Raw genomic sequence first — 24937 nt, 5'->3', positions numbered from 1 at the left:
TTAAGGTTTCATTAAGTTCAAGTCGCCTTACTTTCTATAAAAAAAAACACAAAAGTAGATGAATATCGTCTTTAATATCTAAACATAAATAGGAAGTTAATAGTTGGGGTCGATCGATTGGTAACCAACATGACGAGCAAAAGAGTCACCCCCTTTTCGTGGGCACTTCTGCCTATACATATATCATTTATTTTTGACATCGTCAATGCCACCCATAGAAATCGTGCTGTTTTCTCCCTTTTGCCATTGCAATCTTAAAGTAGACACGTTCAAGTTCAAAGCATTCAATATATCTGTTTCCTCAAGGTAATTCGATGGGGCGGGAAATTGTTCAGACGCAGCATGTGCGTTTTGAGTATGTTGGGACTACTAAATTCCGAACATGGGGCTTCTTCTGGGAATTTTCGTAGGAACATCAAAATAACTTTTACTAGACCTCGAGTTGTTCAGCATTAAGCTAGTCGATATATCAACGAGACCCGTTACCCCGTAACCGTATGACGGTAATCTTATTACATTTTGGGGAACTACAGTGGATCTATCCTAACCGTGTCGACTCAATCCTTACAACTAGCTTTGTGTTACAGATGCTATTTAAATAAAACTTCTAATATTGTTTCAACTACTTTTAGGCTCAAGTTCATGTATATTATTATATATGTACATAATTAATTTAGCCAATCTTGCAAAGCAACTGCAAAAGTAATTGGACGAAGAGTAATAAATTGATTAGATATTACTATTTATCAAATTTTCTACAAGCGCCGAAGCAGCTCCAGTCAATAAACAAGCCAACACGATTAAGACTTGCATAATGTAATATTTTCAACGTTGGAAATTGGAACTCGTAATCAAGTTTGAATGAAAAGCTCGTTCAAAAATGTATGGTCACATCGAAACTAGGGGTTCAAATTAAAGCTTTTCAAATTTCCCGGTGCCTGGATCAGATAAGAACTCTTTTGATCAAGAAAATGTTAACATTATATATTTATATTATATAAGGAAAATAATGATATAGTAATCTCGATAGACTAATTATTGTTGTTGCAATGATATTACGAAGAAGATAAAGATTGCAGTTAATCTTTACATTTCTATTGTATTACTACAAACCGTACCACTCGATAGATAAAATAGGTATAACGTTGATATGTCATCGTATTGGCGTGTAAATATTTATGTTTTTAATTTATTAATTTTAAAACTTACTTGTCCATGGAGTTATTGTAAATTATAATAAATTTAAATTATAGTAGATTATATACGTAATCTAATCGCGGTTGTAAAAAACGATAAAATCTATAAGAACCATTCTTAAAATTCTTGTCGTTTCATTTGATAACTATATGTAGCTTGTAATTACACTAAAATCGAACAATGAATGAACATATTTTTCAAGTAAAATTATTTCAATTTGTTTTACGTATTTGTTTTAACACTGTCTGGGTATTTACAGGAACAAGGGACATAACTTGGTTCCCAAGGTTGGTGACGCATAGGCAATGTAAAATATGGTGAACATTTCTTACGGCGCCAATGTCTATTGGGGTTGGCGATCAGGATTTCCATTTGCAATTTCGCTGTTTAAAAATAATAATAGCAAAAATAGTGGTTGGGTTATCTTACATTGACAATCATTGTATAAATACAATGCATATTATGAGTTATTGAAGAGTTATTGGACACTTACCTCATTATCCCTAAAAGCAAAAAAATGCCGGTATATCATTATCAAGGTTGGACTACGTCGGATGTTAATACATGACGTCATGTTAGTTAACTAGGATTCAAAAAAATTCTGTATGTTCCGAATAAATTTGACAAACGAGGATCGTATCGATGGTATAATTAAAAAAAAATCCTCAATTTAAATTTAATACATTTTTATTATGATAGTCAAACATGCAAACATTTAACAAACGAATCGATGTACGCTCCTATCGATTGTATTAATATTTAATTTTACCGTTTTATAATTTATCCTCAAATAATTATTGTACAATACGGTAAATAATTTTATTTACTTACCTTTTTTGTTTTATTATTTTATCTCTATTATTCTTTTATCGATGTTACAGAGTTTTTATGGATTTTTTGTTATGTAGGTATATAGCCCGTTCGTTGAGAAATAGGGCTATATAGCTTTACGCGCAGCAGTAACCATTAATATAAAACATTTTGGCAGACTGTAGGCAAGTACTTATCAGTCCTCATCTGTATGAAACGGGCTTGTATAATATGAATTTGAAGCTGGTGCAACAGCGGGCACGGCTGCGCCAGTTGAAATATAAAATTCTAGTTGTAACGATCATCTTTCAGCAATGAACATTCGTATGACATCGACTCGTTATTGAAAATATGTCATGCGAATGTATTCAATTCTGTTTAAGTATTGAGAATCGGTTCATTCTATGTATATTAAATGAGTTGTTATCAACGGAACATTTAATAATTAATTTACATGTAAATGTATTTTATAAGTGGGTCTCGATATACATCTTATCTATGCATGAACAGGCAAAGACAGAACATCAGTTCATTACCTTTTTCTACTACACGTTTCTCTACTTATTGTCAACTGTTTTTATTTTTTATAGTTTCATTTCATGGATGAGCTTAAACAGGCTTCAACAAGACTAGCTCAATCAAAAAAATGTAGCGTTAGATATATTGTTCAAATTTGTATGTTTTCTTTAAATTTTCATTAATGATTATTGCCAAATTTCAACTACGGAACGGACACTACTAAAATAAATGTTTGTTTGTCATTTGAGCTCCTTAAGCATTCATTCGATTACGTTAAAGCTTTGTTTATCTGATCTTCATAGATGTGATGGTTTCTGGTAGGTTTTTGAAAACTTAGCAAAATAAATTAATAGTAATTGTAACGCATGCCGTTCTAATCCTAGTACTAAATATATACCATGACAGTTTAATTACGTTAGTATAATTTAATTTTGCTCTAATCTCATTTATGGTTTTAAAGTTATCACAACAATTGCACGGTAATGGTAAGCCATCGGCTAGAACCAGGATGATAGGTTTATAATTTTAATTGTTTATGTTGGGTTGCGGTTTACAATGATAAATCCAATGGCGTGTTTACTTATTGAGTTGGTGGTTCTGCAATGATTATTTCATACAATAGACACAATAAACAAGGACTCGTATGTTGCAAGGTCAAGCCGCTACTCGTTAACACATGTCGATAAAATATCTTCTGAAGAACTTACTAATAATATTGAAATTACACGTTCCCCACGTAAATATCTTATGTCATTAAAATACCATAAAAATAATTTATGACTGCAGACTCTTTTGACACTTGAGGAATAATGAAGTAGATCACATTTTAACTAATAAAACTTGTCAAAAACTTTCATTGAAGTTTTTAATAGCATCGCGAACTAGAAACAGATTGCAGTTCAAGGTTCGAGCCTCGATATATGATGTCACTGTGAAATATAGAGGATCCTTGTTCCGCATCAATTAGGCTAATTTGTGATACTGAAGTACGTTATGATATAAATGAGATCAATTATTTTAATGATGCAAAATATTCTTATTTGTTGATTGATTAAATATCTCGACATTTAAATGAATAATCAATATATTGTATGCGCTTAGTTTCACTAGCCTTCTAACTAATTAATTAATTTATGCACCACAACCATCAATCTTTGACAATCAATAATAATCTAAAAATACATAAAGTTATTTAGATGGATCGTATGAATGCTTTGTCTATTTAATATAATAATTATTATATTAATATTTCATTTTGGTTACATATTTTGGGTTACATTGAGGATGTCAAATTTTTACGAGAAATACCTTTCACTTTACAAGAAATATTAGACGTTTTTTTTTCAAATATGAAAGAATATTCTTACTTGAATGTTGTATTAATATTAAAAGAGTAAAGTAAAGCCGAAGGTATGTGTTTCTGAAATATATTTATACGTACTTTAATGAGAACTTTTGAAGAACTCACAATGTGTGACACACAAAACAAATGTTTCACATAAATTTATAATAATTTGTATTGATTTTTATATTTTTAATCTGATATCGTTTATCTCGATCGGTGTAAAGTCTTATAAGTCTGTTTGATGTATCCCGTGATTCGACGTTATATGAGCTAGTTAAATCACGATGGATTAAACCCTCTGATTACATTGAAGCTGTAAAGACACGCATAAAAGACGTCACCTGTGTGCACATACATAAAACCTAACCAGGCGTTAAGTGTTATCACTAATGTAATAGATTTAATTATGTTTCCATATTTAGGAAATGTTTATTACGGTTTAAAATATATTTTAGAATGCTTTTGAATTTATTTATGTAAATCTATTCTATAATTAAAAATAAAAAATTGAAAGTTATTCATCATTTAAATGTAATGTTAAATCTTTAGTCTTTCCCTATTCAAACCCATGGTTTAAATTAAGGCATTTGTAGTGCTGCTTGTCATTAAAACATTTTTATGTAATAGTTTAAACAGCCATGCAACACTAATTCAAGGACAAGTTCAAGTTTATTGTGATCTGTCCAGTCAGATCTTAGAGTCGCTATTACGGATTCTCTACCATGACATAATCAATGTCAAATAAAAACTCCATGATTGTTCTACCTTCTAATTTACCTTGACGCCTACTTTAGGCCTAATAATATATAAAAAAAAAAAAACATTCAGTTGTAGTTGCTTCTGTCTCAATAGACTTAACGACACTTTAAATAATAATTCAATAATCGTATCTCGAGTAATTCTAGATAATTAAAAAATATAGTTCGTTTGTTTGAACGCGCTTATCACAGTTTCTAGCTGTCCAATTTTCTTCAAAACCTCGCGATTTCCACCCCATCGATGCTTAACACAGGTGAAACCACATACTTCAGATAGTATTCTTACGTCCTTCAATCATCACAAAGCTATGGGAGCGTCTACGTCGTAATTTTATGAAGAGCACTTATAGGACGTGCGATTGTGACAATATCGAGCAGCGCATCTCAATTCTCTCAATCAAGTTTAATTGTCTCATTAGGAACTGGTTGACGTTCTCTGTCGCTAGGCCTCGACCACATTACCGCCTATTTACCTACGTCGAATTCATTTTATTTTCCTTATATATTGTTCAATTGGGTTGTACGGGTCTTCGTTTAATTTCCAGTACTGGATAAAACATCAGTCCTGTTTCAACTTTTAAGCCATTTTCGTCAAATACATTTCTCATTTAAATTATTATTATTATTAGTTTTCGTCCGTGACTTGGATTGCGTGTTAGGTGTTGGGCGTAAGGGGTAGTAGATTTAGGGGACAAAAAGGTAGCATATCCTTCCTGGGGATTCAACATTGTTTCATAAATTTCATCCAATTTCACCCAATTCGATATTGAGGTTTTAGCCGTTAAAATGTAACAGCTGGTTCACTTTCGCATCTATAACATTAGTATAGGTAATTATCCGTGTATGATAACAGGTTCCGAATTAATAAGGTATTTGTGTGAAATGAATATTTAACGTCAATTAATTAATTCATATATAAAGTAACTAGACAATTAGAAGATCTGAATGGAATAAGCACATCTTCTCTTTCCTTTTATGTGCTTTTTTTTACAAATTTCGAAAGAGATTTATTTAGTAACGAAGGCGCGTCATTCCATATTAAATCGTTATCGGCTCGCCTTTATATTGAGTGAGTGAGCCTCGTGTTTTCAAGATGTCTTAGTGAGTAGATTTAAAACAGCAAAACATAAATATAAATAAATATTGGTTAAGTTTATTCAATTATGAACTAGTCGTCCACTTGTGTTTAAAAGGTGGCAATAGGTGGCCCAAACAGACTATGTTCGTCCTTAGTGCTCGAACGAGTTTCGTCAAATTTGGTTCAGTAATTGGCCATGCAAAAATTACAAACAGACAGATAGACAGGGAGACTAAGTAGTATTTATAATATCATCATAGATATAAGTGTAGATTAATTAATTTGCTGTGGAGACGCACGCCTTATTAAGTTAAAAGATATACTGTACACTTAAGTTCCAATTGATTTAAATAATTTGTTGTTATTAAGGTAGGAGTTCTTCTTGTATATATAAATAGAGAAATAGTTCAGTACCTTTTTTACTTTTCTCTGTGTCCAACGATTTTGTTTTCTTTTGTTGCTATCACTTGAAAAAAACATTTACGGCAAAAATAGGGTTGGAAATGGAAAATCTATTTTCGAACATTAAAAATCAAATAATTTTCTTAAATTTTTAATAAGAGCTCTGTAATTAATATGCGCTATCACTAATATTAATAAATGAATGCGAAGAAAAATTAAGTTTTATCAATAAGTTTTATTACTTAAAGTCAAAAACAATGGTTAATATTTATGTATTACCAAGTCATTTAAAATGTAGAGTTATTGAGCGTCAAACGAACAAAAGCGTTTTTTTTTGTTTTTGCAAATAATAATTTTCAAAAAATTATTGTCAATCATCTATTGTATATTTCATTACATGTTTTAAATGTTTATTATTTCTTTGATTGCAGGAAATTGAAGTGCAAGATTGGTTCGCAGGATGCCGATCGCACCGCGTGGCCCTCCGCACGTATTGATACCACCCTACCGCCTGCGACTCCATAGGAGACCTATCTCAACCCTCAAGTGGCCTTAGATTATATAAAGTGTAACTTTTGTACGCCTCTTTTACACCGACCTAATAAGTTTAAGTAGATACACAGTGTTTAGTGTTAAGTGTCGCGTGAGTGTAAGTTTATATGTGTGTCGATGGTGCGGCCGACATGGGAAAGTCCTCGGCGAGAACACATGGCCAAGGTGAGTGTGTTGCCCAATACCTATTCCTAACTGTACACCTGGCCTGTCTGAGGTCGTTATTATAAGTAGCTAATATAATAGCTATGATGGCCTAGAGGTTAAACAAGTGAAACTGAAACGAAAATTACGGATTCAAATCAAGTATCACTGTTTTTCTCCCAATTTTTATGTGCTTAATTTGTGTTCACTGTTGCGTTATGGGGGATGTCATTGTGAGAAAACCTACATCAAATTATTTTTGCTACGTGCTTCTATAGCTTATATCAATGGAAGAAAGAAAGAAAGGATATTTAGAAATCAAATGCGAAATACACTAAAAACAGCTCTTGATTAATGTTTATACACATTTATAATACACCACTATTACTATTAATTATAAATTAATGATGCTTCCAAGTAGGCCTCCTCTCCCATTAAGAAGAGCATTCCACGACGCTGTTCCAATGTGGGTTGTTGGACTACACATGTGGCAGAATTTCAGTAAAATTTGACACATATACCATAAAACTAAAATACAAGATGTTAAGTTTGCCATTAACCACTGGCAATGGCACTAGAACCGATTCATTCGGCTCAGCATGACTAACTCAACAATTTTCTAGAATGTCGAATACTCGAAAAAATAAATAAACCGAATACTTGATCCGGCACAAAACAATCAGATCTATTAGATACGGTACTGGACTTTTTTAATTATATTATGTAACAACAACAGCCTGTAAATTTCCCACTGCTGGGCTAAGGCCTCCTCTCCGTCTGTTCCACTGCGGGTTAGTGAAATATACATGTAACAGAATTTCTATGAAATTATACACATGCAGGTTTCCTCACGATGTTTTCCTTCACCGCCAGGCACGAGATGAATTATAAATACAAATTAAGCACATATATATATTGGTGCTTTCCTGGGTTTGAACCTGAAATCATCGGTTAAGATGCACGCGATCTTACCACCATCTCAGCTCAATGCTTCCAAAATTACAACTGCGAATTTGCTAATATTCCCAAAGTACCTAACGTTTATGGTACTGAGTTGTTTTTAAGCGACTTCAAAAAAAAGAGTGTTCTCAATTCGACCGGTATATATTTTATTATTATTATTTTAATTATTTTTATTAAATTTTAAATATTTATTATTTTTACTTTTTAAATGTTAAAAAAGAGTAACTACTGAGTTTCTTGCCGGTTCTTCTCGGTAGAATCTACTTTCCGAACCGGTGGTAGCTTCACTTAATTGTAAAATGACGATTCAAAAGTACTTGAATAAAGTTTATTTTGATTTTTGATTAGTCGGACGATTTTGAGTGAAAAACAAAATGTAGAAGTATTTTACATACGATCGGCCGATTTCAATAATACGTGTCTAAATTAAATTATTTTATTACTTTTTTAGTGATCACTTTGAAGTCGGTGTTATTTTTAAAAAAAATATTTTATATAAATCAACATTCACAGAAAATAAATCTGGTTTGTCAGTTGTGTTTATGACAGGTTTACATGATAAATACTACAATCTCGTAAACGAGTTCTTATTCATCTTGCTCTCTTAACATCCCGTCGCAGTTTACAGTAATCAGAAAACATTATCTAGCATAATATATGCAATAAGCAAAACCTGACAAACGTAGTTCTGTGTATCTGTAGTATGTGCGGTGTATCTCAATCTACATAGCGGTCGGCTTAACTGTAAGAAGAAAAATGGATCACGTGCTGCTCTGTCATATGTTGTTTATTCCAATTGAAGAAGAAATAATGATAAACAAACCTTAGGGTGTTGTATTCCACACCATTATCAATGTGTATATTTATTTTATACTGAAATTTCAAGTAAAATTCTTAAATAGAGGTAGTCTAAGTTACTCTTTATTACATCAGCTATCAGCCAATGAAAACCCTGTCGAAATCGGCCCAGGCGTACCAGATATAATCTGGAATAAACAGACAGACATAAATTTCAATTCCATTTAACCACTTATATTAACTTCAATTTTACTTCCAAAATTCCGATAATAGTTTTGTCGATTTTTAAAACGCCATTTTGTAATCATTATGTCATGGATTATTTAAGCTCTCCACCAATGATATTGCGTCAATTCGCTGTCAAATGTTGTTTATTTAGCTTTTGTGCTTTTAGGGTTGAAATAAAATATGGTAAAATATGGGCGTGTCACAAATTGTATTGTGTAAAACCTACACAGAACCTTCTCTATAAAAATGCATAATCTCTACATACATTGCGTTAACTTTCATGAAAATTATTAAAAAAATATCAAAGTGCATTTCTGAACCTTATTTACCTTAGATTAATATGGCAAAATATACGAAATTTATGAATTATTGACATTTTCTGCTTAGCAAAATTCCAAAATTCCTAACAGCGCATAAGCCAGTGGGTCTAACAAGATGAAATTTTGCATCAAAATTAGTTATGGAACGTAAAGTGTACACTGAAATTCATCTCATAAGGAGGTTAAACAGGGGATGAAAGTCGGTAATATGAAATCGTTAACAGGACTCTCATTAAAAGAAGCCTTGTGAGTTGACGACAGTGTTCAAACTTCATATTTACTTCTCATCTAGGATCGTAAAATTTTGCATAAAAGTTTCTATGGCAGCTAATTTTCTTTATAGTTAAATCTCAAGTGTCTGTCTGTTTGAGCTTCTGATTTTGAGTAAAAGACATATGTTATAGTGATTTTTAATCGTCTAAAAAGGTAGAATTGAATATGTAAGCTTGTATGGAAGTGTATTGGTATTTGAAGTAAGAAATATGAAAACATTGCGTCTGTCTATGAAAATAAGTTAAAGTTTTTTAAAATTTACAAAATTTATCCCCTGGGGAAAATACTCTTATAGATTGCATTTTCATCATTCATCTGCCAAAAGATTATTTTACGCAAGATGTGAGCACATGATTTAATACCGTTTTTTTTAAAACTTTCAAGTGCAGTCGAAATAAAAAGCAGCAATTTTCAAACATTGGAGCCTCATCCTTAATGCTATCGATATGAAAATGAAGCAAACCGAACACTCAGATCCCTAATTATAATGCCGCTGCGCTCGCGAAGCTTTAGAGAGATATGTACACGTTTACTTGAAAATGTTTATTTTTTCCAGAGATACATTGTGACAAAGATAAATTATTGAGATGTTCGACGTAAGTGCGTAATCACGTTCGTGCTAGTAAGGATCATGTGTATATGCGTGTTTGTTCGGTAGCAGCTTAGGATTTCATTTTTAAATTCCGTTAATTGTTCCTTAAAAAAGCCTAAACTGCTGTTTACTGCTAGTGTAGGTGACATTATCTGAGCCTCAGATACATGAGGTACATAGGAAAATAAAGCGTTTGTTTTATCCTACTGTCATGCCTCGTAAAGAACGTATTGATTACGAGATCCTGCACCATCATTCATGCAGTTTATCGTCCCATCGACCTATGAGAGTAAGATTTTAGCTGTGATTTACACTTTATATTTTCATATCTCGTTCGCAGTTGCAGTGTATTTCATTTAAGGTTAGAAAGCGTCCGTCTTAACTTGTGACTGCAAACTGACCCTGACAAGTAGGTACTGCTGAATTTACATATGCTTATTTCAGTCAGGCTTCAGTCGTATTATATAAATGGGATTGATGTAAAAAATTAGTATATTAAAACACGTTTGAAAATATTCGTAAATTATAATAATATCAAAATATTATAAGTTAGTAAATTACCGAAATGAATTTAAAATAATTATTTTTCGTTAGTTATTCGTTTAAATTATATATTAGAAATTTAGCTTTAAATTTTCGTAGGATATTTTCTTCTTTTGCTGTTAACACTGTATTACTGAAGGCAACACCACTTGGAATTGTGCATGCGCGCGCCGCCGCGAGGGCGCTAGTGTATTTCGAAGAGGAGTATTGGTTCCGCGGCGAGTCGAAGCGCGCGTGTAAAGTCCGTCACGACTCGTGTGGCGCGTGGCGCGTCCGTGTATCTCGCTCGGTGAGCCGGCGGGGTGGCCGCGCGGAGTGGAGCGCGGCATGGCGCGGCGGTAGCGGCGCGGATGTGCGCGCGCTCGGAGGCGGTCGAGCTGGAGGTGCTGGGCGCGGAGGGTGGCGAGGCTCGTGTGCCACCGCGCCCACTGCGCCTCTCACTCCTCGAACTGCTCGGCAAGTTGGTACGCCGTGACCAGCCCACCGCGCCGCGCCGCCGCACCAGGCACAACCATCGTTTTCGCACCTTCGTATCCTGTGGTCCGTATTTATAGTTTCAATGCTCTTTCGATTCGTAGCATCAAACAAAGAATCAATTTACCGCATAACATTTGATTTAGTATCATTATACTTTCGACTAGGTCAATGCGGCAAAGGAACATGTATTGGTTTTGCACTCCTTTGAGATACCGTAGCAATGTATAAATGTAGTGGTGAACTTGTTATGGAAGTAAAAAGATAATTTCCTGCAAAAGATTGCACAATGAGCAAGGTCGGAGTCGGCGCGCCCCCGCGCACGGTCAACGGCCGAGGCGGCGGCGCCGTAGCACTTCGCGTATGACCTAGCGTGCTCTCTTGTTATTGATTAACTGTCAATATTTAGCTTTTTAACCGAAAATATTGTTTTAATTATGATAATATCCACACAAGAATAACATGCAGTCGTTGAGTAAAATTATCAAAAAAACTAAGTAAAGTTAGAATAATTAACTTGGTCTAATGTGGATTGTCAGTTTTGTATCCCTTAAAACTGACGGTTTCAACAAAATGGATGTGGATATGAGGTTATTTTCCTCGTTGGCTAACTAGTCGAGTGCAGTTTTATCCGGAATGGATAACGATAAAGATTAACGTTCAAAGAAGCCCTATAAAGTACGTAATATGTCTGCGAGTATATGCTTTTTGTGGGAATACTTTGTAGATATATGCCTATATTCGAACTCTGTGTTTAACTCTAAAAAAACTAAAATATGGCAGGTCTCAAGGAATAGTTTTATTAAATTTGTACAAAGAGCAAACATTGCAGCTAAGACATTTTACATTTACAATTATTAAAAAAAATATATATAGTAAACTCAGACGTAAAGCACTTACATTTACTTACACATTGGTTTTAATTGAATTATTTTATAGAAAAATATATTTAATTATATTGAATCAATGGTAAGCAATAAAAGCTTATCGTGGCAGTCGATATTCGGATCACGGAGTTATTTATATTACGTAATGTTAAAAATGAATGAAATCCGCATAACATTTCTGCATAGTAGCATTCAATGAATGAACCATAGGCGTGGGAGCGCCGAGTGTATTTCGTTCCACCAATCATTTTGCACGGCGCTGCTAAATTTAACAAACAGTTGACGTTTATTATCACCGTCTGCTATATTCGATTAGCGAGATGTTCCTGATCGATGGGATGAAGATTGAGCGAAAAATTTTATGCGTAACCTATATCTTTATTTTAAGAATTCTATTTCCGTTTGTCGTGATTAAGTATGAAACGTGTCTTGTACGCATACTTCACGTATGAAGAATGTGTATTAGACATATTTCAGCATAGACATGTTTTAGTATAAAGTTCACACTGATTAGAAGAAAAATTTACTTTTTTGAATCGTCATTTAGATGAAATTTTATATAAAGAAAAAAACTATATAAAGTATATATAGATTCTGCTTAGAACTAAATAGTAACAATTTTTTGAACAATTAACCATATATTTTTTTATTATATTAATAATGTATTTATATAGAAAGAATGAGTTATTGTAAATGGTCATTGTATATTTATAAGAAGGCGTTTATGTCATATGATTATAGCATATTGGATACTTCATTTAATTATATAAATAAAAAGCTGTAAACTGCTAGTTATAGAGTTACAACTCGTTTCAGTTCTATGACCGGTTCCGCCGTTAACATAATCACATCAAAACGAATAAACACAATTAAATGCTGTCGGAACAGGTGATCAATAAAAAAAAAACTGCAACAAAACACGCGAAATAAAACATTTAAAATTAAACCATTTTTTATTGAAGTAGTAACCGTTACGTTTAACACAAGCCGCAGGTTATTATCCCTTGAACTTTTAAGTTTGACCCAAAAGCTTAAAAATAATACAAGGCCGTAATTTACACGTAAAAATACGATATGTGGCGTGAGATTTAGCGTTTTTTCACTAACTGTCGACGTTAGGACCACTTGGCGCCCGATAACTTTGAACGATTAGAGTATTTTGATAATTAAAAAAATATACGTATTTTAAAATATCTAATTAGGCTGAATAATGCATAATTGGGTCGTTAACATCATTTAATAAATGTAACAGTTAATTTAGATGGTTTTTTATTATTAATACGTTAAAATTCTCTCGTTTATTTTATTACTTCTGAAAAAACGTTGTCTCAAAGGTATCTTTAATATCGTATTGATGTAGAAAATTTAAATAATATGAACGTTGTCATTTGATGAACCAAGCAACGTTGTTTGGCTTGTTTAATTACATAGGATACAAGATAAAAATGTATATTGTATACGGTAATTAAATAATAAAAAACGTAATTAGTCCAATTGTATGTAAAGGCGACGTGCGACTGTGTCACACATTCTGTTTATTTTCGAGAGATAATAAGTTACTTTTAGTTTTGCTCCGCGTTTGACGTAATTCTTTACGCAGTATGAGTTTGCATAGACTCTGATTATAATGGCCTTCGTAGTTATGCCATATCCGTTCTTAATGACGTGTCTTTACACCAGTTTTGTTTCATGTATAATATGAAATCATGTTGCTGTAACAGTCAATTAAATTTCTGTAACGGTCTGTAAATGTTTTTGTACCAAGCTAAGGCACTCTTTTCTATTGCTTCATTAAACAATAGGAGAAGTCTTAGAAGACGAGGAAATTTAGAGTTTGTAAAGTAAGATTCTGTATATGTCTCAAAATAAGGCCCTCTCCTATTGTTTCACTAAATAGAAGAGGATGCATTAAAGTAGGAGATGGTGAGAGCTAGTTCCATGATATTGATCGAATCTGAATTGGGTTTTTTGATTTTATCCGACTCATGTAGTCGAGAATTTTTTTACAAAGTCAGATCACATCTTTGATCAAAAATTAAAATTCACGGGTTGTAACTACTTGGCTATCTCGGCTCAGTGCAGTAAAGTAAAGCAGGATTATTATGGAAAGTGAAATGTCCCTGAGAGTGTCATTAACCATAAACGAGAGCAGATCGATCGTCGTCTCCTCGGCGCCCGCCCCGCCTAGACACTCTAATAGCTTCCATCATAATAGTAAACACTTAAAATCGACCCTTAAATACCCTTTCTGTTCTAACTACTGAAGTGGAAGTTCAAGTAGTAACTTTAGCATATCGTTTGTATCAAACAACTCATAGAACTACTTCAAAAATAACATTCAGGAGCCGATAGTTCGGCTCTGGTTTTATGGAACGAAAGAGTGGTTCTCTAAGGCGGTACGACCTGCCTACATGAGCTCAAATCTTACGTAAGGCGCTTGTGTCTAGACTACTATGAGTTGCAAGTTTTTCTACTTTAGAAGATATATTTGCATGTACTGACACAAAATGGAACATAATCATAAATCGACCAATTCTATTTTCAACTAATAAAGTAATAACTCATGGTGCACTTATAATTTAATTATGAACTTTTCATAAATGTAAATAATTTTGAAACATTACATCCAACATCACAACCTTTCTTTGAAAACAATTTGCTAAGAAAGGGTTATTTTTTTTATATAAAGCACAAAAATGATAAATGAAAACAAAAGTCAAAACCGGGATTAAACATTAAGACGTGTGTAGGTGAACAATATATAATCCTCCTCATGACAGGATTGAAATGGAGAGTCCCTGGTCTCGAGGAAATTGAAAAATTAGAGCGTTATTACTGTATTTGCATAAATAAAATGCTTTTGTGTGCCTTTATTAAGATAATGGACAGCTGTTTAGTGTATCCGTCTTACGCTTAAGGAGTAATGTCTTCGTTAATCTCGTCCATTCACTGATGGACACGTTTGATCGTTATTTTTATTATTTTAAAACTCTTATGCTATCCGGTTTGAATGCGTTCAACGTGTAAGAAACTGCATGAATGCGCTTATAATGTTGAATATACATATATGAATTACTCTATTTATATATTACTTTTGAACGTCTTTTTATAGGTTGAATAAGTGCAATATATAGTGGACAAAAGTGTAAGGAGTTTTGATAACAATATATGCATATTAAGAGATTAATATACCTAACTCTGAGAATTCGAAATATGTATACTAAAAACACAATAATGTTAGCCAGAAAAGCAATAAATTATTAAAGTTAGCTGATTCATACCGACTCTGTATCAGACAGTAAAGAATCGCCAAATATATTTTCTACTAGCTTAGTTTAAAATGCGTCACTTCTTCTTTCTTCTGGGATTTTGCCGTTTTCCTAATTTGCTTACTATTTAATTCATTTATTTTACGTCACTTTATAACAACAATTTAACGTTTCCTAACGTAAAGTGTAACGGACCAAAATTAGCTTATATTTGATACACATTGTAATAATTTAATGTTCAATGTAGCCGTGACAGCTCTACTTTGTAAAAGAACAAGATTAAATATTTAATAGTTACCTAAAGAAATATGCCAAAATACATAATAGTATGTGATAAAAATAACCAAAATAAACTAGATGAGCTGAATCAATATCAGTTAGTTGTTTAATTTTTCAAAACGCGTAAGTTGCGGAGCCGAGTTTTTAAGAACGATTAATGAGATTCAATCTGTATCAATCGCGTACTCTTGTGGCAGAAATGAATGCGTTACAGCTTCAGGGTTTCTGGTTTTATTGCACCCTGGATTGAAATATTCGATCATTGAAATCGTGATCGTGTGCTATCCACAGTGATGTGATTATGATTACACGCCACGCGATCGTTACGTGTCGATTTATATATATACTACCTGAACAATAAATAGCACACAACCGTCACCCCCATTTTACACCCTGAGGAGTGAATTAAAAAAGTAACCTATAACCTTTTCACGGTACTCAGCGTATCTGCATATCAAATTTCATTTAAATCGGTTCAGTGGTTTAAGCGTGGAGGGGTAACAGAATTACTTTCGCATTTAGAATATTTATGTATATCTAACCATAATGTGTAGTTCAGACTTGATAATTTTGGTTACTAATGATGAGTCAATCGGTATGTCTCCTTGTTGCGTCATCAAGTATAATATTTAAGAGTGTCTTTACACATGTCCTGTAGTGTAAAGACATGTAAATTGTGTAAGTATAATTCTTATGACGTGTTTATTAACACGGATTTTATACATTGCTTACTCGTTATGAGATAAGCGTTACTAAAAGCCTGGAATGTTAAATTATTAAAGTGTTAAAAATTAATGATCACGCAGACAACAAAATTAAGCATTTCACGATGAATCTCAAAAAAGACGTATTTTAGTGTTATTAGGAAAGTTAAATTACCGACTTAGTGAGAATATCATGAGCCGAGATGGCCCAGTGGTTAGAACGCATCTTAAGCGATGAATGTGGGTTCAAATCCAGGCAAGCACCACTGAATATTCATGTCCTTCATTTGTGTTTATAATTCACCTCGTGCTCGGCTGTGAAGGAAAACATCATGAGAAAACCTGCATGTGTCTAATTTCATTGAAATTCTGCCACTTGTGTATTTCACCAACCCGCATTGAAAGGTTCCGACGCAAAGATTTCGCAGCGTGGTGGAATATCCTCCAAACCTTCTCCTCAAAGACCTCCTGGCTTTAGTCCAGCAATGGGAAATTTACAGGCTGTTGTTGTTGAGAAAATCATATAATAATTCTTTTACCTTTACTGTAAATAGTATAGTTATAAATTTGCGCTAATCATCACTTTTTTTAGATCCATGATAATGTCGAAACCTTGATTAGTGAATAGTCTTAAAAACTAACTGTGTTGACAAACCTCTGACCTAACTAACCTCCTGAAATGAAATCAAATATACATAATACTTGTATTAAATAAACTTTAAAGAATAAAAATAAATAGTACTTAAAATATATAGACTTGTTATTTTATTAAAAGAAAATATACCCAATCAAATTCATGTGCGCTCCTGCACTTTTAGTTGATTCTGAACTTTTGTTACTTTATTACATTTAGTTAATAGTTTCAATTCTTTATTTTATTAATTCTAACCGTAATGTTAAAAGTCAAGTTCTCAGGAATAATATCAAGACAGTAGTTGTCACGGTGTTATTGAATGAATTCAAGGAAGTAAATAAGTGTTCTTTTAGACAAATGTTGTCGTACATAAAAATATCTTCTTTGTTGATGCTGATATGCTGATAGTGGGAGGTACTATAGTTATAAAATAGTTTGGGTTCGCCTTTACTAACTTCTGGCGGTGATTCGGTCCTTATTGGTACAATTATAGACTACGCACCTCCTCGAGCTCTTGAATGAAGCTGTTTCGTAACTGTTGTCAGTTTTCTGACAGTAAAACCTAGGTGAACTAATTTTGCCAAGAGAACACCTGTTTATTGTTACTTTTCTGGTTCTAGCCACATAATGTGAAGGCTACCTCCTTTTTTCACGGTTTTTCAAGGATCACTCAATTTTTTTTATATTGGATTATTGTTGCTATAACTAAGTAAATTCCCGCGTCTTGGAACATTACAGGTGATGATAGAATTATGATCTCGATGCGAGCTTGTGCTATTATGAAACATTCTGAATTTAAAAATGAATAATCAGTAATTACGCTTAAATAGACATCGTTGCTTTAATGCATATATAACACCAGTCGAAATAATACCTATAAGGAAATATTTTAATTGGTAGGTAGGCTACCACAATAAAACAATATCACCACTTTTAATGAACCACTTTATTTTTATTCGTTACATTTAACATTTAATTAAAGTCAGTACACAAAGAATATTTCCTTAACAAAAGAATAAACAGTTTTAAAGTAACTATCAAGCCAATTATAGATAAACATATGTACATGACTATATCGTTACTTAATGTATGTCATTCCTATTCTTTTATTTAAAGAAGTTTTTATACTTAATTTTAACAATTTAATATTATACTTGATTCGAAATTCTTAATTCCAAAATAATTTCTAAGTTTGTCGGAGGTATCTGTAACACTGTTAATAAGGCTTACTATTCGTAACATATAAATATCATAAGGGATTAATTTTAAAATAGAAATTATGACTAAAAATGAGTCATTCTTTTTATTGCAAAGGCGTCTATGAGAGCTCAATATATCTGTCTGAAGCCAGTTAACCTTTTTTTGTGTACAATTTCATTACGCAACTGTGGCAAGACATCTCACTGCATTAAAAAACATGTATTATATACTTAATTATAATTATGTTAAATGTAAAGTATATTTTAAAGCATTCATCCAATTCAATTATGCCACTTTTAACACGTGTATCGGCGAAATTACGAAGTTTAAAAATAAATTATATTTTAAGAAATCGTTAAATTGAATATGTAACTAATGTTAATAATAATAAATTTTCTGTGTCAAATAATTTGAACTGTGGGAGAGTGGGCGCACGTCAGTAAATGAAAGATAATGTAAGTGTCTGGACTATGTAGCAAAGAAGTTACTGAATGGACTTCGAATTAAAAATCGTTGATTTTGCCTACTGGACAAAAGCCTTCTCTCCTTTTTAATAAAATGGTTTGAAGCTAATTCCAAGAAGCTTGAAGTATCGGATTTTAGGAGAATTTCATCGGACACATAAATTGATTCACGAAGTTTCCTTCGCCGAGCACAAGATGAATTATAAACTCAAATTTAAGCATATAATAATTCAGAGAAGTTCGCGTGCGGGCTTGAAGCCCATTCTCGTTTAAAATTCAAATATTTCATCCATTGGCCCAATTTAAATAATCTGAATTAGATATCAAATATTGGTTAGCCAATGAAAAACAATAAAAGTACACACATTTATGTGAGTCTTAATAAACGTGGTCTATCCCGATTTTATAAATATAGGTACACCTTTTACGTATAGAGCTATATCATATCGGTTACTAGAACGTATATTATATAATACCTTTTTTCAAGTCAGTTGCAAATACGTTGTTTCTTATATTTATAGTGTTTTATATAAGCCCCGTGTCGGAAGCCTTTAGATCGTGAGATAAACTTATTCTATAATTATAATAATATAACTGCCGCTAAGCTACTTAGTTATAGCCTATTCCAACAGCAGAAGTAGGTACTAACCATATTTAAACTGCTTATACATACTTACGAGTAAGTATACCTTTAATTGACATGACATCTTAAGTCGAGCTCTGAAATAAACTATGCATGCCATTTAGGAATTTCGGCGAAGGTTTTTATGGATCAAAGTCAAATAAAAATTTAAAGTATTGTAATATAACATTATAATTACTATATATTAATTAATAATTATTTGTAATGCATAATATATCTATTACAAAATCGCAAGGAACAGGCTAAATTTAAATTAAATACCTCATATATATATATAAATAATAAATATACCTAGACTATCTGACAATTTATGAATGCTTTAAACAAATTCGAATTTTCAAAATTGGCTTGTTTTAATAAAATTATCCATAGCTTTATTTTTGAATGCCGTTATTTCATACATCGCAATCGGTCCAGTGAAGTAGAACATAATGCATGTTATGTCTCGCTGTCAAGTGTGGAACTTGAGGAAGCCGTGTAACTACGTTTACGTTGTGAGCACGCTTCAATTGAATGCATTGTATTTTAATGTGCCTCACTTCTAAATGAATTATATTTTATTTACGTGACTCGAGCGAGCTTTGTATTAACATTCTGACTGTGACTTATTTTAAAGTTAGGTCCGCGAATGTTATACAATCGATTTGCTTGCAGTGCAATATACATTCAGTGATATTTATAGTACTATACCTACACATAAGTAAATTGATTTAAAGGGTATGTTATTGTGCTAATGTATTGAACTTTATATTATTTACATTTCTAATTTGCTATACGTAATTGTAGAACTGTAGACTTATGACTAGGTCATGTGCACTTCGTCACGATTTTCCGAGTTCAAATTTAAATAGAAATATTATATGTATACAGTAAACAATTAGATAAGTCAATAAAATTATATACAGATTTCTGGTTTTCGTTGATGTTTATAAATTTTAATGCATTTTACCGAACCCATTACGTAAAACGGTTTCTTTGGTCTGAATTTATTAAAGTACTATTTGTATAAAGTAACAATCGCTTGAATCGCTCGCGTTCTTTGTTGCAGAGAATGAACGGAGAATCAAAGCCAACAACCGAGAGTACAACGCGCAGTTCCGCTACGCTGTAAGTTAATGATTTTTGTATTGCTATTAAATTTTAGTGTCGTTTTTATATTAAACGCCAAAAAGAGGTTTTAGTGCTAAATGTTGTCAATATAAGTTATCGTTATGTCCCCGCAGAGTATATTATATGCAGTAGCTTGGCAAAAACTCTGTTTATACATAAATCGTATTGGGGTTTACTCAATGAAGTAATGAAATGTAATTTGAAATAAGTTTTCGTTAAAATACAATAATATGTTAAAGTTTACATTATTTATATACTGTTTTATTTCAGAATAACTATATCAAGACCTCGAAGTATTCGATTATCACGTTCCTGCCATTGAATTTGTTGGAGCAATTCCAGCGACTGGCCAATTTCTACTTCCTTTGTCTGCTAGTGCTGCAGCTCATACCGGCTATATCCTCGCTGACACCCATCACTACTGCAATACCCCTCATCGGTGTGCTCGCTCTAACTGCCGTTAAAGACGCGTACGACGATTTCGTAAGTAAATTGAATTCCTTTGTTTCATTATTTTAAAATATTTAATTCATAAAAATGTATAATATTTAATCACTTATATTATTCATTAGAAAATACCAACGTATAAAGATTTAAAATGGGCCGAAATGACACATCGCGTGAGTCCGTCAGGCAGTACGTCCGTGTGTCACAGTTGATTACCTCAGCTATTGTTATAAATATTACTTGTGGAATTATTTCGTTCGAAAAAAATTAGATATCTCTGAAGTTTAATGGCCACCGAATCCGAATAAATAACCGATGACATAATTATGTATGATTTGTCATTGTGATCACGATATAGAATTTGAGTGTCTGGCGGCGAGGTAACACACAGTGAATAGTATAAAATACTCCATTCATAAATACATAATACATATGTTTGCCAATTTTCATAATTACCAGTCAACAAAGTCGTAGACTATTTCTCTCAAACAGTTACACCAATACACATTATACGTATAATATATAAATCTAAACTGAATATATTTTAATAAAAGAGGCTTATCGTGCAATTTTCAATACCACATGTAATCTCAATATTGTATGAACACCACGCCGCGTGAGGCTGACTCATTCGCTTATCTAAGAGATCATGGATTTCGCAGCTTTCGAAGGCAATTTCAAATAAGCGTTACAAGAAGAAGATGTTTATTTTACTCATCCGTTTAATTATCGAAATATAACCGTTCAAAAGTAAAACAATCTACATATGTATCGATCAATCCGTCATATCAATAACATACTAATGAGTGACGTGTGACTCACGTTCGTATCATCCATGTGTACCGACATTGAACTTATCAAGGCCTCTTAATAAACTAATGGTAATATTCTGTTAGTTGTACGAAGAAAGCAAACACTCTGTTATTACTATGAATTATTAAAAAGTTGTTCTGTGCTTACAAATACTGTGGCTTGACTTAGCAGAAGTGATTTATTTTTTATATTAGCTTGTTTCTTTATATAAGGATTACGTTTTTAACTGTCATCTAAATAATATATGGCAAAGATCTTAATAATGCACTTCTTAAGACCGCAAGAAAATATCTTCAGTAGTTTAAGAGCTAGCTAGTGTACACGTAGAAATAAAATATTAAAAAAAAACTATTACTCTTTTTTGTATCTCCTACACTCATCTCTTTTATAAATTTATAACAAATATCGTCACACGGTCTGTCTCTACAGAAAAGAATGCCATTTTTATAAATAATAAAATAAATGAAAATATTTAGTTGATGCCTTGTTTCTCCTACAAGTTACTTTCAAACTTAAAAAAAAACAGATAAAGTAAATATTTGTGTTGTTACTTAAATCACGATAGAACGTATCTTCAGAAATATTTTAAATTGCTCACTACAAGGACCAAGTGCTGCGAACAGCACAAAGATATCACATGTAATTAGAGATGAATATTAGCGCCGCTATTTCGCTTCAGCATATTTCGCCGTAGCTTGTCTCAAATAATATCAAATATAAGGAGTGTCTCCTTTTCCTGGGAACCAGCTATGTCTGGTTATGTAACGGTTTATTCCATTGGGCACAATAAAAGCAGAAAGATATAGCCTATATTATTGTTATCTTTAAAGATACATTCTTACAGAGTTTTTGGACAAAAAAGATCGTGAAATCAAAAAGAGTCCACCTCCTTTCGACATGGATATCTGCGTTCGAAGCAGAGCATTGTTCCGGCGAGAGGCCTATTGTTGCGTGAAAATATTCATGGTCTCGAAAGTGTCCCAAGAATTTTAGAGTATATTGCATCTAACCAGTGACCTGACTCTTTATGTATATTAAAAATATTCTATTGTTGGCTTGCGTAAGAAATCTCCGAATAGTATATTTACTATTCTATTCATTCCGTCATAGTGGTACATATTTGTACGGATACGAGTAACGTAAGATAACGGATGATATTACACGTTTAGTGAGAAAAAATAGTACCACATACTTGCATAGTATTACGACGTTAGTCTCCTAGTTAGCCAAACTGTATAACAAAATATCATATGTGTTGTATGCTATGATTTATGAAAATCATATACAGGTGTAGTTATCTGTGCAACAATATATTTTCTGCTACTTAAGTGCTAATATCAGAAATTGTTTTTTAAGTATCATAAATACACAATAACAATATCTGAAATCAAAACGTTGCAATAAAATGTCTGCCTCATTAAGAGTAAGGTATTCTTGAGACATTTAGTTCGTATTTTAACGAGACGTGTTAATTACAGCAACGTCATCAGAACGACTCTCAAGTGAATCACAGGCGGGCGAAGACATTGCGTAATGGCAAGCTTGTGGAGGAGAAGTGGGCGTCTGTTCAGGTGGGAGACGTCATCCGGCTGGAGAACGACCAGTTCGTCGCGGCTGATATTCTACTGCTCAGCAGTTCGGAGCCTAACGGGCTCTGCTACATAGAGACTGCAGAACTGGACGGGTATGTTAATCAACATTCATTAATTGCTTCTCGTCTTTGTTATGATCAATCATTTTTACCTTAATCGTTCTGTGTATTTATATATTATGTCACAACCTTAAATATTTACAAGTAATAATAATAAATGTGGTGTCACTTATTTCTTGGAAAATCCTTGTTGTTATAAATTAATGTCGTTTCATATCACTACAAATATAAAAATGCTCATGGTTCGAATGCAAATAGGTTTTTAGTATTTCAAATATACTTCCATTAAGAAAATATTGTGTTTACTGGTAAGAGATCTGAGTTTATTATTTTATGCAGTTAGCAGTTACCTATTTTGATATTAGTATTTACGATTGAATCAAACACATCACGGCAGATGGCGTAAAGTAAATGTTGCGGTTGCCAAAGACGTCGTCATCAGAAGGGATATAAATAACTTAATTTTTTTGCGCGGAATTCGAACGTTAATGTCGCTGGCGTCATAGGCCGTCGTATTGGCAACCTTTATCTACGACGAAATTTTCGTCATTTCGTCACACCTCTTGATATAGACATTCAATTAAATGTCACACCTTCGCAATTTATTATAGTATCTGATCATACAGTGCCCCTTATCGGATTAATCTAGCTTATGGCTGTTTGTTCGCATAGCACGGTTATTTTCGGTTTTCCTTAAGCTAATTGGGAAAAAAAACGCCCAGCTCGTACTAAATAATCCAATCACTGGCGTTAAACAAGCCCATATCTGATTTTGAAGAATTATTTTAGGGGTTAACTTAGCTAATAGCTTAGGAGAGAAATATTTTCGATTGGATGGATCGTAGTTTCACTTTTTTCGTCGTATATTCATGACGGAAAAAGTGTCTTTAAAACAATCTTCAACGTTTGTATAAACCGGGGTAAGATATAAATACGAGGTCGATTAAAAGACGCACCTGAACTGCGATCAATTAAGATAATCATTAATATACTTTTTATGAACTTTTGACTTATGATTTCATATCATATCATTAGTAGCTTTGCTTATCATTGGGTCAAATTATACGTAATTTCCCACCTCGATTAATTCAATCAACATTTTAGTTATAAATTAAAGTCATCCGTTCAAGCATAACGTATAGTCCAGGTAATATAGCACTGAATGTGGGCTCAATAAGAACTACCATAAGTTAGTCCAAGGCCGCATTGCGAAATTACACCTCGCGATTTATGGTTTGCGCCTTAAAGCTGCACCTCACATTGTCAAATTCGTAGCGGCCTAGCCCATAGCTATAATCCGCATTGCGAAAAAAACGTATGGCACTTTTTCCTATTCTCTATTACTTGTTTCCACATGAACTTACATGTAGTCGCATGTAATTAGAAGTGAGATACGATTAATTTACAATTTAAAAAAAAATATATACATACATGGCAACGTTATTAACAAAGTAAACATTACTTAATCTAAACTAAAAACAAGGTCTGCAATCATATTATAATATCTAAGTGCAGTGCAGTGCGGTGCTGTACTTTCCATTATTTATATATTATGTTTCTCAACCGAGAACAGAAAAGAATGGACAACAATTACGTACACTAAATTTAAACCGCAAAAACAAAAATGGCTCGTTTGAATTCGCAGTGCGACTCCAGTCAATAATCGATTTATCAATTACAATAATATCTTAGAATACATAGCTCCATACAAATCGCAGATTTCGTATTCAGAGTGTTCTGATTGAGGAATCATTGAAAAATTAGTCCGATTTATTTCTATATATATGTAGGTCCGTAGATTTTTCTATTGTGGCGTTAACACTTTTAAAACAAAGAACAG

At 32.8% G+C, this 24937-nt stretch overlaps 1 protein-coding gene across 6 annotated transcripts in view; it reads left to right on the top strand.

Annotated features, from left to right (window-relative positions):
• LOC124534554 (probable phospholipid-transporting ATPase IM) overlaps nt 1-24937 on the top strand; it is a 55152-nt gene that overhangs the window by 15998 nt on the left and 14217 nt on the right. For 3 of the 6 annotated variants that reach the window (XM_047110456.1, XM_047110455.1, XM_047110457.1), the window contains 4 exons: nt 6541-6826; nt 20125-20183; nt 20457-20669; nt 22925-23130. In XM_047110456.1, coding sequence (XP_046966412.1) covers nt 6769-6826; nt 20125-20183; nt 20457-20669; nt 22925-23130 — 536 coding nt within the window. In that variant the 5' untranslated portion in view covers nt 6541-6768. Of the gene's footprint in view, nt 1-6540; nt 6827-10731; nt 11063-20124; nt 20184-20456; nt 20670-22924; nt 23131-24937 lie in introns of those variants that run through there. The other 3 variants (XM_047110458.1, XM_047110454.1, XM_047110453.1) reach the window with 1 other exon arrangement.

This window comes from Vanessa cardui, chromosome 13 (genome assembly GCF_905220365.1).
Source record: "Vanessa cardui chromosome 13, ilVanCard2.1, whole genome shotgun sequence".
NCBI classification, from domain to species: domain Eukaryota; kingdom Metazoa; phylum Arthropoda; class Insecta; order Lepidoptera; family Nymphalidae; genus Vanessa; species Vanessa cardui.
This window is presented reverse-complemented; position numbering and strand designations above follow the sequence as displayed.